Here is a 15,034-nt window from a genome sequence, read left to right as displayed (position 1 = left end):
GAGAGCCTGGATAGCCCTTTAGGTGATGTTAGTCTAGTGTTTCAGTGATAAGAGCTGAGGTAACTCCACAGCTTACTGGATCAAGCAGGCCACAACCTAAACCAGTTTTGGGTTGCATGATAAGAACTGAATTTCAACTTATCTCTAATAATCAGGCTCAGAAAGAGGGAAACTGCTGTCAAGGGCCTTCCTTGGTGAAGCAGCAAGTTAACAGGCAAGAGTAACATGACAAATGAATGCTGACCATCCTGCTATGCTCATGAATGTTGCTCCTGGCTGGACTTCCCAGGACAGGAAAGGCAGTATGCTTTCCTTACCTGGGTTGCTGCTGGCTGACCGATGACCACCCATCCTGGACACTGCTGGTCACTGTGATGCGAGACGGAGACGTTGGAAGCCCACTGATCTAGGAAGCCTTTGGGAGTGTAAACACCACAGTCTTTGATGCTGGTCATTTGCTCAAATTCCTCACAGACTCCGTCACCATCATGGAAATAGCACCTGCTGGGTTCATCTGCCAGGAGAAAGCAGAGAACAGAAATCACAAAGGATTGGCTATGCATATCTGCGATAGAGTTCCTAGGACCTGGTAACATCATAGAATCACAGAATCAACCAGGTTGGAAGAGATCTCCAAGCTCATCCAGTCCAACCTAGCACCCAGCCCTGGCCAGTCAACCAGACCATGGCACCAAGTGCCTCATCCAGGCTTTTCTTGAACACCTCCAGGGATGGTGACTCCACCACCTCCCTGGGCAGCCCATTCCAATGCCAATCACTCTCTCTGGCAACAACTTCCTAACAGCATCCAGCCTATACTTCCCCCAGCACAACTTGAGACTGTGTCCCCTTGTTCTACTGCTGGTTGTCTGGGAGAAGAGACCAACCCCCACCTGGCTACAACCATCAGTGGTCCTGTATCTGCTGGGACAGGACCCTGGGAAGTGAAAGTGTTGTTGGCCAATCCTAAACAATGGCAAAGTGCTTTTAGAAACACCAAGCAACAAAATCGACTTTTGTATTGGGCAATTCCTCCAAGATATTTCCTAACGTGAGGGGTTTCTGTTTATTTTCATCCATCTTCATGTGAAAGGATGGACAGGAGAAAGCAGAGATAGCAAACACACAGAGAGACAATGTGGGTGTTGGCACAAGTCCACCAGCTCGGACAGAGAAACACCAGCAGAAGGTCTGGTCTACAATGTTCCTTTTTGTTTGTTTTCAAAAGATAGCTGAAAAACAACAACAGGCAGCAACTGTGAATGCAGGGACAGCGAGAAGTGCCAAGTTCACAGTTGCAGTGACCAAAGGGCCAAACAGACCTGGATATTCAGAGAGAAGCCACAATAGGCGTAGCGTGAGGGTAAGCTTTGCCACATACACACATGGCTCCAACCAACACCACTCAGATCTGACCTGAAAAGGATCAAAAGCAGCAGAAGACTTTATTATCTGCGCCCATTTATTCCGTGGCTTCACTAATGAGACTGCTAACAAAGATGCCAAATTTTTGAGGTTGTTTCAGTAACACTGGCCCATTAAAAAACTGAACTGAGATCCATCTACTCTTTTCAAACAGACTGCATAGCAATAATGACTTTCAGTCATTAGAGTACTCTGTGAAATGGAAACCTTTGACCTGTTGGTATCCTATTTTGTATTGTATTATCATTGCCAGTCCCCAGAGGTATCCAGTTCTGACAGCCTGTTGTATTTTTGTCTGGCAAATAAGCCTGCTGGAAAAAAAAAAGAGAGAGAGAAGGGAAAAAAAAATATAAGGTAGGAAATTAGCCAGAGCTGCTAGCTGGACTGATGGAAGAGATCCCCAAGGAAAGGTCCTGTCGGTAGCGTTGGACTAACTCGAGTTAGGTGTCAGAAAATCCAGCGGCTGCTCAGTTTTGAGCTATTTCCAAACTACTAAATCCCTTGTTTATTTTACCTCTGAGTTTACACAGTGAAATACCATCAGGAGCCAGAAAAAAAAAGAAAAGAAAAAAAAAATCAGTTTATTGTAATTCAATTATTTAATGACTTTCACTCCTTTTCCCTCCCTTCTTCCCTGAGCAAAATTCCAGGTCCTTAGGAGAATGTGACTTTGAGAGAATGGAGAAGTCTATCAGGGAAGAATGTCATTATGGTTTCATTTCATCACAACCTCTGAGAACTGGGGAGCTGTGTATCTGCTGGGCCACTGCTCCAAGCTGGTGAAAAGAACCAGCATGAATCTGGAAGCTGTTCAGCTGATGAGTGCAGCCCTCTGTCTGAGCAAATATTCCCTAAGTGGCCAAACTTCTTGACCCTTCTTGTCACATCTTAAAATCTTCATATGGCTGGGAGCTACCAAACATATACCACACACTTCGAAGAGCTTGAAGGGAGGAGGGCTTGGGAGGCTGCTCCACAGACAAGAGATGACAATGGCTCCCTGGGGGGAGGGGGTCCCATTACTCCACAATGGGAGGGGGCTTGGTGGATGTGCAGATGGGCCCTAAGACAGCTCAGCAGTGCTGGCCCCATCACCTCACTTCCTTGCCTCCTCCCATGCCTGATTGCACAACAGCCTTAATGCCAGCACCACCAATATCACACAAGGCTATTCCTTATCTGGTACTGACCCATCTGGGAACATGTGCTTGAACTCTACGTCCCCCAGGAGCCCCACTTTGGACATCCCTGTAATATACCTCCTTTCCCTGCAGGATTATTCGTGCTGTCACAGTGCTACACAAGTGTGGTCAGACACTCTGTGTCTGGCCAGCTCAAGGAAAGGGCAGAGTGAGGACTGTGATGGCCACAGAGAGTTGCCTCATCTTCTCCTTCTGCATCTCTTGCTCAGCTCCTTTCTGCTGAACCCAAAACCAGCAGAATGAAGCTAAGCAGCTCACCCACCTCGGAGCACTATGCCCCACTTTGAGTGAGAGCCTCAGCAGAAACCTCTGAGAAATATTCAGCCCTGGAAAGACTGTGGTCAGCAATCAAAAATCCTTAACCCCAAATCCCAAAGAGAGGCAAATGTGTATTTTTGAAAGAAGAGTTTCCTTCTCATTTTATAAAAAAAGGGGCTTAATTCTGGAAAAGTGGGGGGGGGAAGGAAGGAAAATAGCTCCCATATTAAAAAGACCCAACCCCCAGCCTGTGAACATATGCAGAGTCAGATACACAGCTCAAGTGCAACATGGCAACACCCCCACACTGACAGCAGCTCTGACACATAACCTCCTGTGTGCTCTCTTTACACGGCCCCAGTGCAGCCACCCCACTGATGCAGACACACACCCCAGCCCTCACAGCCTAATTTTAGGTGTATGCATTCAGTCAGTGTTCCCCTGGCCTTCCTGGAGCTCTGACTTATGCTCATGACCAGCACTGAAGTAAGCACAACATTTATACAGCCACATCCTCCTGCACTGGCTCCAAATGTTCTCTCCTAATGCAATGATAAATGTAATGGGCTTCTGATAAGATCATGTGTTTGGGATAAAAAAATACTCAAGCTCTACTCCAGTCCAATGACTTAATTCATACTCACATGGATGGGAAGGCAGCCTTTGAATAGCTGAGATCCAGGCCAGTGTGTGATCCTAACAGAGGCTAATTTGTTCCTGATTATGCTTAAGACCCCAATAAATCTGTCTGCTCAGAGTCTGCAAAACCCGAGGGAGGAACCGAATGGAGAGATGGAGATGTCTGAATTAAATGGAGACTGCCTCAGTGATTAACAAAGTCTTACTGAACTGTGCTGTCATGAGCCCTGCTGAGCAGGTCCTGCAGAGTCCCTGCACCCTGCCCTGTGTGGCTTTGCTGCCTGGGTGGAACTGTGCATAAAGGCTGAGAGATCAGGTACCTGCTGGCTGAAAAATGGTGCCAAAAGTGGCTTTGCAACTCTGCTGTTAAGGAAGGTGTGTGAGTCCTGCTATTGCCACAGCACCCTCAAGCATGCAATGCATTGGTGGGAGGGGAAAACCTTTCATGCTTCCTCTTTATGAGTGATGGTAAAGAGAAGGACTTCTTTAAGCTCTTCCCAGATGCTGGTGAAGTGAACTGACAAGAACATCATCTGGAGTAGGTCCAAAGAAGGGCAGGGAAGCTGGTAAAGGGTCCAGAGCACAAGTTTCCTGAGGAGTCACTGAGGAAACTGTGCTTGCTCTGCCTGGAGAAAAGGAGGCTGAGGGCAAACCTGGCTGTCCTGGATTGATTTTATGAATGATTTTAAAGGTCTCTTCTGATCAAAAGCATTCTGTGATTCTATCCTGTGACTCTATGATCAACCTACAGCAGCCAAACATGGTGCATCTTGGAGTGGGCTGCCAGAAACAAGCATAGGCTCTTCCTTCCACAGGTACTGAGCACCAGTTCTGACTCCTGGTTCTTTCATGCTCTTGGGGGGAGCTTGGTAGCTTACAGGCTGAGCTTTACATTTTCATGAGCAAACTGAGGAACAACCAGATTGCTTCATCCTACTTTTACTCTCACAAAATAAAAACTAACAGGCTGCTTCTCTTTCCAGAGTGGTGTGAACCCAGAGTCCTACATGCTCAAAGCTGGACAGGGCAGTGTCAGGAGTGGCACATTTCTAGGAAGCAGTAGCAAACATCTCTATTTCCATAACAGTGCAAAATGAGTTTTCCATCCTCTCTTCAGTTGCTCTGGCATGAAATGCATCCAGGGCCTTGGTAGTAGGAGCTAATTGTCTCCACAGAGGTCTATAGGCTCTCAAGGCCTGGTAAAGGTCATAGTCATGGACTATGCTCATCAATGCTGTGAACTTCTCATTTCAAAGCAGATATGGAAGAAAGGACCATGAAGGAAATCTGATTTGTCCTCAAGAAAAAAAGTGACTTAAAAATCAGTTGCCTGGAAATGGAGAGTACATCTCCAACACTGAAGTGTCTGCAGGCAGAGCACCTGGCAGCAGGTGCTGAAGGATCCTGAGCTCAACTCAGAGAACATCTACTCATTCAGGCAGCCTGAGCTCCTCTTCCCTGACAAAACACAAAAATCTTGGGGCCATGTCAAAGTCCCTTTCTTGCCCTTGCTCTGGGAAGAAGTCTCTGCTTCTGCAAAGATCTCTCTGACATTTGGGTACCCCTGGATGTTCCACAGCTGCTGTCAAGCTGGAGAAGAGGCAGCATTTGTTGGGGGAACAGATAGGCAACACCTAGCAGGCTTATAACTGCAGTTCACAGAATCATAGAATGACAGGGATTGGAAGAGACCTCTGGAGATCATCCAGTCCAACCCCTGCCAAAGCAGGTTCACCTAGGACAGGGGCACACAGGAACTCATCCAGATGGGTTTTGAAAGTCTCTAGAGAAGGAGACTCTACAACCTCTCTGAGCAGCCTTAAAAACTGACTCAAGACTGAGAATGATGTTGGTGTTCTTGTGTGTTGCACCAGAAAATCCATCTCTCCTTGCTTCTTAAGCTGCCTGAGACCAGTGCAAGGTAGCCTCTTGTACTGAAACAAACTTCCTTCTTCTGAGGTTCAGACATGACAGGATGCACAGGGTAAAGCAGAGGATTTGGGGAGTACCTGAGTGCACCTACCAGACCAGCTCTGGATGAGCAGGTAAGTCTCCAGCCCAGGTACCTGTTTGATGCAAGGCTAGAACAACGACAGTGAAATGAACGAACCCTGGTACAGACATGCAGGAGAGACACTTCTCTGTGGCAAGCAGCCTTCCACCTCATTAAAAAACATCAGAGAGATAAAGAGATCCAATTCATGGCAAAGGGCACATCCTCTGACCAGGCTCTTCATGTCTGAGCCACATAGTCAAAAAGTGCTGGGGACAGACACTGGGGACAGCTTCCTGTTTCCAGCTTCCTCACAGTGACTGGCATCAGCATAGTCTTCTTTTCTGCAATAACTACTACTATTTTTCAAAGGCTAGAAAAAAAAAAAAGAGTATTTTTAAGCTCAGCTGTTTACTTAGGGATGTTTCCAACTATAACAAGCTTCATGTCACTTAACTCTGTGTCCAAGATAAAAAAAAATACAGAGGAAAACAAAAAGGGGAGGAGGGGGACACAAAAAATGCAGAAGCATTGGTTTGTAGGTACAAATTCTTGGAACAGAGAAAGTTTCACGTTTGAACTCCTGAACAGGCTGTCCAAAGGTGTGCAGAAACAGCAAGGGCAAACTCACAGGCTCACCAAAGTCAGCAGCTTCTGCAGAAGCTGGATTTTACCACCATGTCACTTGATCAGCATCTCTAGCACTGGTGTTTCTGTTTGCACAGGAGAGGAAACTTCTCCAGAGGTTCCTATCCCAAAAGGAGAAATGATTGCACTGCAGATCATAGGGACCCAGCAGCTGAGCAATCACAGGACCTACTCCATTTATTCCTATGGGAGTTTCACCTTTGGCTTCAGTGGGGAAGGAGTGAATAACATGGCCTGCTTCCAGGATATCTGCTAATCTCTTCTTTAATACTGAAGAAGCCAGAGGCAGAGATATTTCCTGCTACGGTAAAAGATTTGAGAGTTATTTTCCTTCCTGGATGTTCCTATTTGAAAAGAGGAAAACCATTAGGGAGAGCTGGGGGCAGACCTTTCCCAGTGAAGTTGCATATCAATAAACTGTGACATTTTCCTCCAATGAAATAAACCAGACACCTTGGAAACGAAGGCAACGCAGTGTTGCAATCTGCTGTGCAACATCCAGGGGCCTTGCAGGAGGCTTTTTTTCCCTGCAATATGACAATGGTGTCTGAGCATCTCCTGACCCCAGCGGGCAGGCATCGTGCATCTGTGGAGCACTGCTCCCTGGAAATTGGGCTGCATCATGGAAATGCATTCCTGGGCTGGTCCTTTGTCTGGCGTGGCTCAGCTCATCGCTCCGATCCAGCGGCTGGAGCACAGTAATTATGCAATTGATCTGTGTGCTGCAGACAGATACAATTACAACTCCCTCCCAGAGCCCAGCACTGAAATTTGATATTTCACCTCCAAGAACGTGAGCCTTTGTCACTTCAGCAAAAGGATATTTTCCATCACTGGCAGTGTTAGTAGGACCTTATCTGCTCTGCAGCTAGCCAACAGGAGCCAAGGTGGCCTTCCTCCAACCCTGGGCAGCCAGCATGTTCTAAAAGCACTGCTACATGCATGCTCTTCTCACCTAACCTTCTTTCTCTTGCCTGGGTGGTTGAGTAAATCACAAAAGTGGTGCTGGGAATATTCTGATATCTCCTCAGAGTTACACAGATTGATCAGTTAAGTTTGGAGAGTATTTGAAGGAAATGTTGAGGTCTCTGTCACTCAGGGCAGCAATGCTGTGGCTACAGGAAGACTGGAGAGTGGGGCCCTTCCCAACACCTTCCCAGGCCCACTTGCTTGGGCAGCTGGGAAGGAGCCCTGGAGAAAAAAAACACCAGTGGTTCACCAAGGAACACAAGCTCTTGTTTGTGGATGTGCTTTCATGCTATTGCAAAGGAAGGTCTTCTGCTCAGCATCATCCTCTAAACACAGCAAGTTGCTGTTGAGTCACAGAGGATGCTCTAAGGAAGGATGTATGGCCAGCCATGGAAGCCTCTCTGATCCACAAAGAGTAATGTGTGAGGGTGTAATAAGCAAGGCAGTAATTCTTCTGCTGGGCTCTCATCGTAGCTGTGTCCTAAAAACCAAAGCTGGATTGGGCTGGGCTGGAATCACTGGCCTAGGGAAAAATGCAGGCAAATACCACTACAGCCCACATTCTCCCCCACAATAAAGCATCTGTCCTTTGTATTTTGCTGCCTGAGATGCCTGCTCTCTCTGCTCTGTGGCTCAGCTGGCTCTGCTAAGATTGCACTATTAATGATGACAGTCTGAAAATCACTTTAAGAGACTTCATGACGATGTTGTGATTACTGACTTGCCAAATGGGTGCTTAGACATTTTAGAACATGTAGCCACATTCCCATGAGCTGCAGGAAACAGTCAGCTTCAAAGTATTTGCCTTAAGCTGAAGGATTCACACAAACAACATCTGAATAGCCTCGGTCAGTAAACTCATTGCCATTTGCTATGAAATTCTGCTATAGAACTTCAGCTTCTTTATCAACAGCAATACTCTTTCCCAAGCTCCTTGGTCAATGCTTTAGTCTTATTGATGCCCTGTGAGATGCTGAGTTTCTCTTGCAAGGTGGCTTGGTTTCTCCCATGCTGTTGTTCTACTGAAAGCCCTCGGCAGGGTCAGCCAAGACCCTATTTAACGTTGGTGAAAGGCGGCGAAATCGCCATTCGCTGCTGCGTGGGGCCACGGTTTGGGCAGTCAAAGCCCCATCCCTGGGCAGGGGTATGAGGGAGGGAGGGGGTGAGGATGGGAGCCAGGCATGCTCTCAAAGCATGCCCACAATGAATATGGATGGTCATCCATCAATTTATTTTAAGCACATTACTCCTCTGTCAGAAAGGGAGGGGGGAGAGGGAAGGAAAGAAGAAAGAAAGGAAAGAAAAGACATATAAAATTAGGTTTGTGTCACTCATTTAACACTGCAATTTCCCCAGAGGATTATGCACCAAACAGAGATAGCAAGCTCATGAATATTAATCATTTCCCTGAATGCAATGCAGCCCACCAAACAATAAGATTAGGGGAAAGTGCTATGCTTAATTTATGGATAATGGGAGAGGTAAAGGATAGAGCTCCCACAAAGGTAAGGCTCACAGCTGGAGGGAGAGGCCTCTGAGGAGGAGAAGGACTGATCCAGATTTCTGAGGCAGCAAAAAAAAACATTTGAGGCCAAGCAGGAGCCAAAGAAAAGGTGTTTAAGGATCACAGTCAAATTAAAATCAAACTTCTCCCCGAGCAACCACTGGCAACTAATGCTTCAAGCATGCTGGCAACGTGGTGAGCTCAAGAGCTAGACACATTTATTTTCTCTGCTCCTCTCCCCTGTGCCTTTGCTTTGTATTTTACATCCCTGAGGCCTTGATCCAACAAACCACGTTGGGCAGACCAAGTGTCTTCACCGGTCCTTCAGTGGGACACTCATATGGGGAAGGCAACAGAAATGATGCTCTGTTTTGCTGTAAAGAGGCTTTAGTAAAGGGTCCCTTGTAAGCAGAGAAGGTGTAGCAATAACATCAATAAAATGTGACTGAAAGCCCCATAAATTACCAGGCAAACTTAGGAGTTGATAAAACCAGAGTCACAGAATGGCTTGGGTTGGATGGGACCTTTTAAGATCCAACCCCCTGCAGTGAACAAGGACATCTGCAACTCAAGCAGATTGCTGACCTTGAATCTTACCAGGGATGGGGCCTTTGACAATGCTTTGGGCAACCTGAGGCAGTGTCTCACTATTTTGAGTGCATAAAACTTCCTCCTTCTATCTAGTCTAAGTTCTGAAGCTTCTTACCAGCTGCGATTCAATGTGTCTATCAGTCTTCACTCATCTCTTTTCATATTGCTTTCTCTCCCCCTCCCTTCCTTTTTATTGATCTCTGCATCTTTTTTATTATATCCTTCTCTTTCTTCAGCACTGGTGAGCTAAATCAATGCATAATGCACATCACACTCAACAAAAGGAATGCAAATGAAAGCGGCTCTCCTTTTCACATCTATCTAGATGCATGTGTGCAGAGGCGGTGTGGGGGAGAGTGCACACCAAGGACAAGGTGCTCAGCTGCTTGTTAGACACCCATTTCTCAACTCTCTGGTGGGAATGGACCAAGTGCTAGAAAGCTCTGGATTCCCACAACTGCAGATCATAACTCTCACAACTGGGGTCTGTTTTACACAGCACACATTGGCTTCAACTTGGCTGGGATCCGCAGTAAGCACCACAATCAGTTATCCTGGAAGTAATCAAGAGCAAGGTGAAAGCAAAGCAGCCAAGAGGCAGGAGAAGGGTGCAGCAGCCACAGTGGACAAGACTGTGATCTGTTTCTCTCCTACAAAGCACGTGGCAAAGTGGAGCTTCCCCTGTGGGATCAAATTCTGGGCAGAGAAGGTGAAATGTGCAAAATACACCACGCAAAGCGGAGGGGGGGGAAACAAGTAGAGACAAAAACAATTCAGGATGGGGAAGGGTAAGCGTACTGCAGAACTCAAAAGGAGGAGTGCTGCCAGATGCTTCCATTAATTAATTAATTAATCTCACTGTCACTCTTCAGCATGTTGCAGGAAGAAAACGCTATTAATCTTATCTGGTTTCTGTTGCCCAGCTTTGTGCTCAGAGAAGGCCAGGACAGCCTGACAGTGAGACCACACAGTCTTCTTCCCTGCCTCCCCCTTCCTTCCCCCGCAGCCCCTCCTCCCATGGCAGAGCAGATTGATCCACTGTTATCTGATTAGAGAGGAAAGGAGGAGGGAAAACAAAACCAAGAAAAAGAAAAAAAGCAGAAAGTTTAATTTTATTACAGGCACTAGCACAAAGTGTCTGGAGAGCCTTCTGCCATTGATTCGAGGGAGGCTGGACCAGTTAAAGCAAGAGCACAAACTTTGTGATCCTAAAAGGCAAAAGGAGCCGGAGAGGCAGAGGGACACCTGCGAACAGGCTGCCTCCATCCTTGGAGATATGCAGAACGCAGCTGGACATAACTCTGAGCAATGTGCTCCAACTTAGAAGCTGGATCTAACTTTGAAGTTGGCCCTCCTTGGACTACAGACCTCAAGAGAGTCCTTCCAACCTAAATTATTCTGTGATTCATAGCTCTAAATCGAAAGCTTGATGGTGTTTGCAGGCTCTGTTGTATTTCTCCTCTACCAAGCAAAGTGACTTGCACAGTCTGTGCTCTGAAGGAAGACGCAGGCTTGGGCTTTGCTATCAAACCTCCTGCTATGGAACCCCACCCCCGACGATTCCCCTTCAGCCCTTCCTTTGCAAACAACACGTTCAGCGATTGTTTTCAGCTATGTGGGACCCAATCCTGCAGACAGTTTGTGACAAGCATTGCATTCACTGCTGTGGTTAGATTTGCTGAAATCTAAAGAATGCCTTGTGGTAGTTCAGAAACATGCCTGGAAGGAAGCATTTGCAAGATCAAACCCTGAGGCCCCCAATTCAGCAAAGCTTCTGAACATGTGTTTGAGGCTCACGAAATTCTTTGGTGAAGGGGAGTGATTCCCAGGGCTCTAAAGAGCTACATAATACAACAAGAACATCACTGCAAAAATAACACTGTCTGCAATAATTACTTGCTGTCCTACAGGATTCTAACATGTGTTAGCCTTGTAAACATGGACATAAAGTACACTGATTTCTCTGTGCTCCTCAAACACTCTGCATTTTCCAAGCAAACAACTCACCAGCCTCAAAGAAGACTTTAGTTTGGCTGCAGGCAGAGGATCTGGTCTGATACTGCTAGATCGTGGAGAATGCTAAATTACTGCTGTCTTTAATTATTATTTACTAGGAAATGTGCACAGCCACTAGCTTCCCCAACACTTCTATGTGTCCTGGTGAGATTTTAATGCTTGTTATGTTAGAACACAAATCAGCACTGCTCCTTTGTCTGAAAGATTAGCCAGCAGTTTCTCTCTAGCTTTTGATGTCCTCGGTGGTGGTCCAGAAACTATGAAAGTCAACAGGACCAGTTTCAAAGGCATTACTTCCTCAGAACCTTTGGAATCATAGACTCAGTCAGGGCTGGAAGGGACCACAAGGATCATCTAGTTCCAACCCCCCTGCCATGGGCAGGGGCACCTCACACTAGATCAGGCTGGCCAGAGCCTCATCCAGCCTGGCCTTAAACACTTCCAGGCATGGGGCTTCCAACACCTCCCTGAATAACCCATTCCAGAGTCTCACCACCCTCATGGGAAAGAACTTCTTCCTAACATCCAGTCTGAATCTACCCATTTCTAGCTTTGTTCCTTTCCCCTTACTCCTATCCCTTTCCCAGGGACCTGAAGGCAGCATTGGCCCCAAACCAGCAGCAGCTGGTCTACCCTCACAGACCCTGAGTGCACTCTGAGGCCATCATGACCACAGCAGTTGCACCACCACAACTGTAAAGCCACCCGAGGGGACCTTTGCAAGGTCTGTGTCCCTGCACCTTTCTACCCATTCAGCTGATCTGATGCACCTAAGCCAGTTCCCGTATTTGCTGTTCCACAAACAGTTTGACTGTCTTTGCTTTTGTGGTCCATGACCTGTGCTCAACATAACCTTGCAGAGCCCATGACAAACAAACTTTTAACCTCTGGAATTCCCCTTCCCTTTTCACCACATGCAAATCTGAGAAATCACTTCCTCTGCAGAGGAGTCTGTGGGTATGTTTCAGTTGCTTTGTTTTCTAATCATGTTGCTGTCAGACTGGTTTCTTTCCACACTTTTAACCTGTTGCTGGTCCCAGAGGCGAATGTGTGTGTAGGCATAAAGCAGGCTCCTGTACCCACCTGGTAGGACATCACTGTATGGCCCAAGACCTGGAATACCTCACACTTACTGCTGTCCAGGGATTTGCTTAGAGCATGATGCAGCTCCTGCACAGGCCACACAACTTGGTTTTCTTGAGAACCAGTGAAGACAGACAGAGGAGAATGTGGGTCATGTCTTAATGCGCAGCTAAGATGTGGTTAAAGGACAGGTCTGGACCAAGGAGCTCAGCTCTCCACTAAGCAGGGCAATACAGATGCAACCACATGGGTCCAACCTAAACCTTAGCTGAAAGCAGCCTTGCACTGTATCTGACTTTTGAAGAACCCAAAAACAATTGCATAAGTGTTTATCTCACTTTCCAAATATTATGACTAATATCTTTCAGTGCTTGAGGCTCAAGTGCAGCAAGTTACTTGAAAGACAAACCTAACTTCAAGACCACCAATAGTCACAATTTGCCTCCACCATAAATACTCTTCAATACAGCAACTTATGTATGCAAATATGGAAACAAGCACAGCACCAAATGAGGCCTCAAGCTGCAAAGCATGGGGTGCTGAAGTAAAAATGTAATTGCTAGGATGAGACAAGTAGTCCCCAGCTTGTCACCCAAGAGAAACATGGTGCCTGTGAGGTCCTTCATACCTTGCTCCAAGCACAAAACATAAGGTCAAAAAGAGCAGATTTCAGTCTTGCCAACATCCCCCTAGGCCTAATGCCCTCAGCTGAAGGCATGGAATCACTAGATGGACTCACAGAGTATTTGCTTGGTCAGTCCAGATAAGCAATCTCATAAAATCTCTTGAGGAAAAGCTGCTCCTATATAAACATTAACTCTGGTTTCAGAAGCTCTGCTGGTTGCATCCTTCCCCAGATCTCCTGAGCCCTGTCTGGGAAGTGCAATCCCACAACTGGGCTACCCCACAGAGGGTGCCACGTAAATTGGTCTCCACTTCCCTTCTCTGTCCCCAGCATTCCTAGAGACTTTAATAAATATGTAAAGCTGGCAACTGCAGCCCTGCTATCCCCGATAGCTCGAGCATCTTCCGGCCATTGTGCTTACAGGTTTTGCTAATCAGAGCAAACCAGGCTTGCAAATGAAATCTGATTAAGTAGTTTTCACCTCTGAAAAAGGGGATTAGCTAGACCTTTGATCCTCAGATATTGATTTGCAACTCAAAGGAGGTGTGACCTCAGCTGGACTTGCCTCTGGTCTCACTCCCTTCCCCTTTCACTCCTCCTCCTGTTTACCAGGAAAAAAAAAAAATCAGTTCATGTCTTCTCACGTAGCCAGATCTAAAGCCTATTGAATCCAGTGGAAAGCCACCCACTGACTTCAATGGGCTTTGGAGCAGCCCCACAATGGCTGACTTAGCCCTAAGTCCCAGACTGTTTCAAAGCCAGCAGAACCAATTTCCCATCAAAATGACCAGAAGCTGGGAAGATATGTTCGCCTTTCAAACATACAAATCCCACTTTTTTTCCCCCTCTTCCATGACAACTCTTCAGCTGGAAATGTTGGGAATAACTGCTGATTTTTTGGTTGCATTCCGTGCCGAGTTGTTGCCCACCGCGAGTGGAAGGGCTCTGAGCCAGACTTACCGATGCAATTAAAGGACAACTCTTGGAGGCAGAACAGGGAGCAGCCATCGCCATTCATCTTGTTCATGTCATCACATTCTTCCCCCAGGTCTCTGCAGGCAGGGCACACATATGCAAGAGTCAGATGGCAAATGGCATCATCCCGACGATTGCTGCCACCCCTCTGTAGAACCCCAAAGCCCTGGAATCCAACTCAGCATGCTGCTTGTTTCAGGCCAACCCTTAAAATATCTCTTCCCTTCTCCTCCAGCCCTAACTTTCATCATTCCTGGCTCACAGGCTTGCCTGGCTACTTCTCTCCTGCACATGTGGATACCACTTGCTGTTCTCTGATGAGAATATGAGCAACTTCCTTCATGGCTGGTGTGGCTGCGGCTCAGCAGGTGGGGAAAAAGAGAACAAGCATCTCTGAAACTCTTTGTATTAAATCTGGAAGGGCCAGACAGTGACCCCAGCTTGGGAATAACAAGGCAGAAAGCCTGGTGCTGGGCTATTCCAGGTGAAGCACTCGGAGGAGAGCAGCAGGTGGTGTCAGGGATAGGATCCTGCCTTGAGCCAGCCCACATGGTTGCAGCAGCGTGTAGGGAGAAGAGTGTGAACCAGATGAGAAAGGGGCTGCTACAGCTGCAAGTGGGGCCACAACCAACCAAGCTGTGACACAGTCTGGTTCCTGCTCACTCCTGAGGCAGCTCAGCTATTGTTCAATGCTTGCTGCAAAGCCACAAGTGATGCTTGAGGAATGTGCAAACATAACAGTAGGAAAACAAGTTATGGAAAGCAAAATGAATACATCTTTCTGCACTTCTCTCTCCAAGACTGCCCTGGACTCCTACGCTGTTTGATTGGTCTCTTTGATTTCCCTGCCTGTTGGGCCTCATCCTGCAAATACTTGCTGCCAGGTGTATCATCTGATGGACCTGTACTATGTGATTGCTGATCAGCACTACTTGAAGAAAATAATACTGGCTGGATTAAGCACTTGCTTGTTACTCCCATCATTTAAATAGCTAAATTACCTAATGCCAGGAAGCTGTGAAGCAGGTGGCCTTAAGGGCCAACAGAGTAGAAGAGCAAATCCTAACATTGTTCATATTTTCAGTGGCCTGGAGACTGGCAGCCAG

The 15,034-nt window shown here is 46.9% G+C and overlaps 1 protein-coding gene across 1 annotated transcript in view; it reads right to left on the bottom strand.

Annotated features, from left to right (window-relative positions):
• PAPPA (pappalysin 1) overlaps positions 1–15,034 on the bottom strand; it is a 223,080-nt gene that overhangs the window by 87,613 nt on the left and 120,433 nt on the right. Inside the window, exons 9-10 of the mRNA XM_064171661.1 lie at positions 13,914–14,005; positions 318–514 (exon numbers count right to left, since the gene is read on the bottom strand). Coding sequence (XP_064027731.1) covers positions 318–514; positions 13,914–14,005 — 289 coding nt within the window. The remainder of the gene's footprint in view (positions 1–317; positions 515–13,913; positions 14,006–15,034) is intronic.

The sequence above is a fragment of the Pogoniulus pusillus genome, chromosome 35 (assembly GCF_015220805.1).
Source record: "Pogoniulus pusillus isolate bPogPus1 chromosome 35, bPogPus1.pri, whole genome shotgun sequence".
NCBI classification, from domain to species: Eukaryota; Metazoa; Chordata; class Aves; order Piciformes; family Lybiidae; genus Pogoniulus; species Pogoniulus pusillus.
The sequence above is the reverse complement of the archived record's forward strand: the minus strand, read 5'-3'. Positions and strand labels throughout refer to the sequence as shown.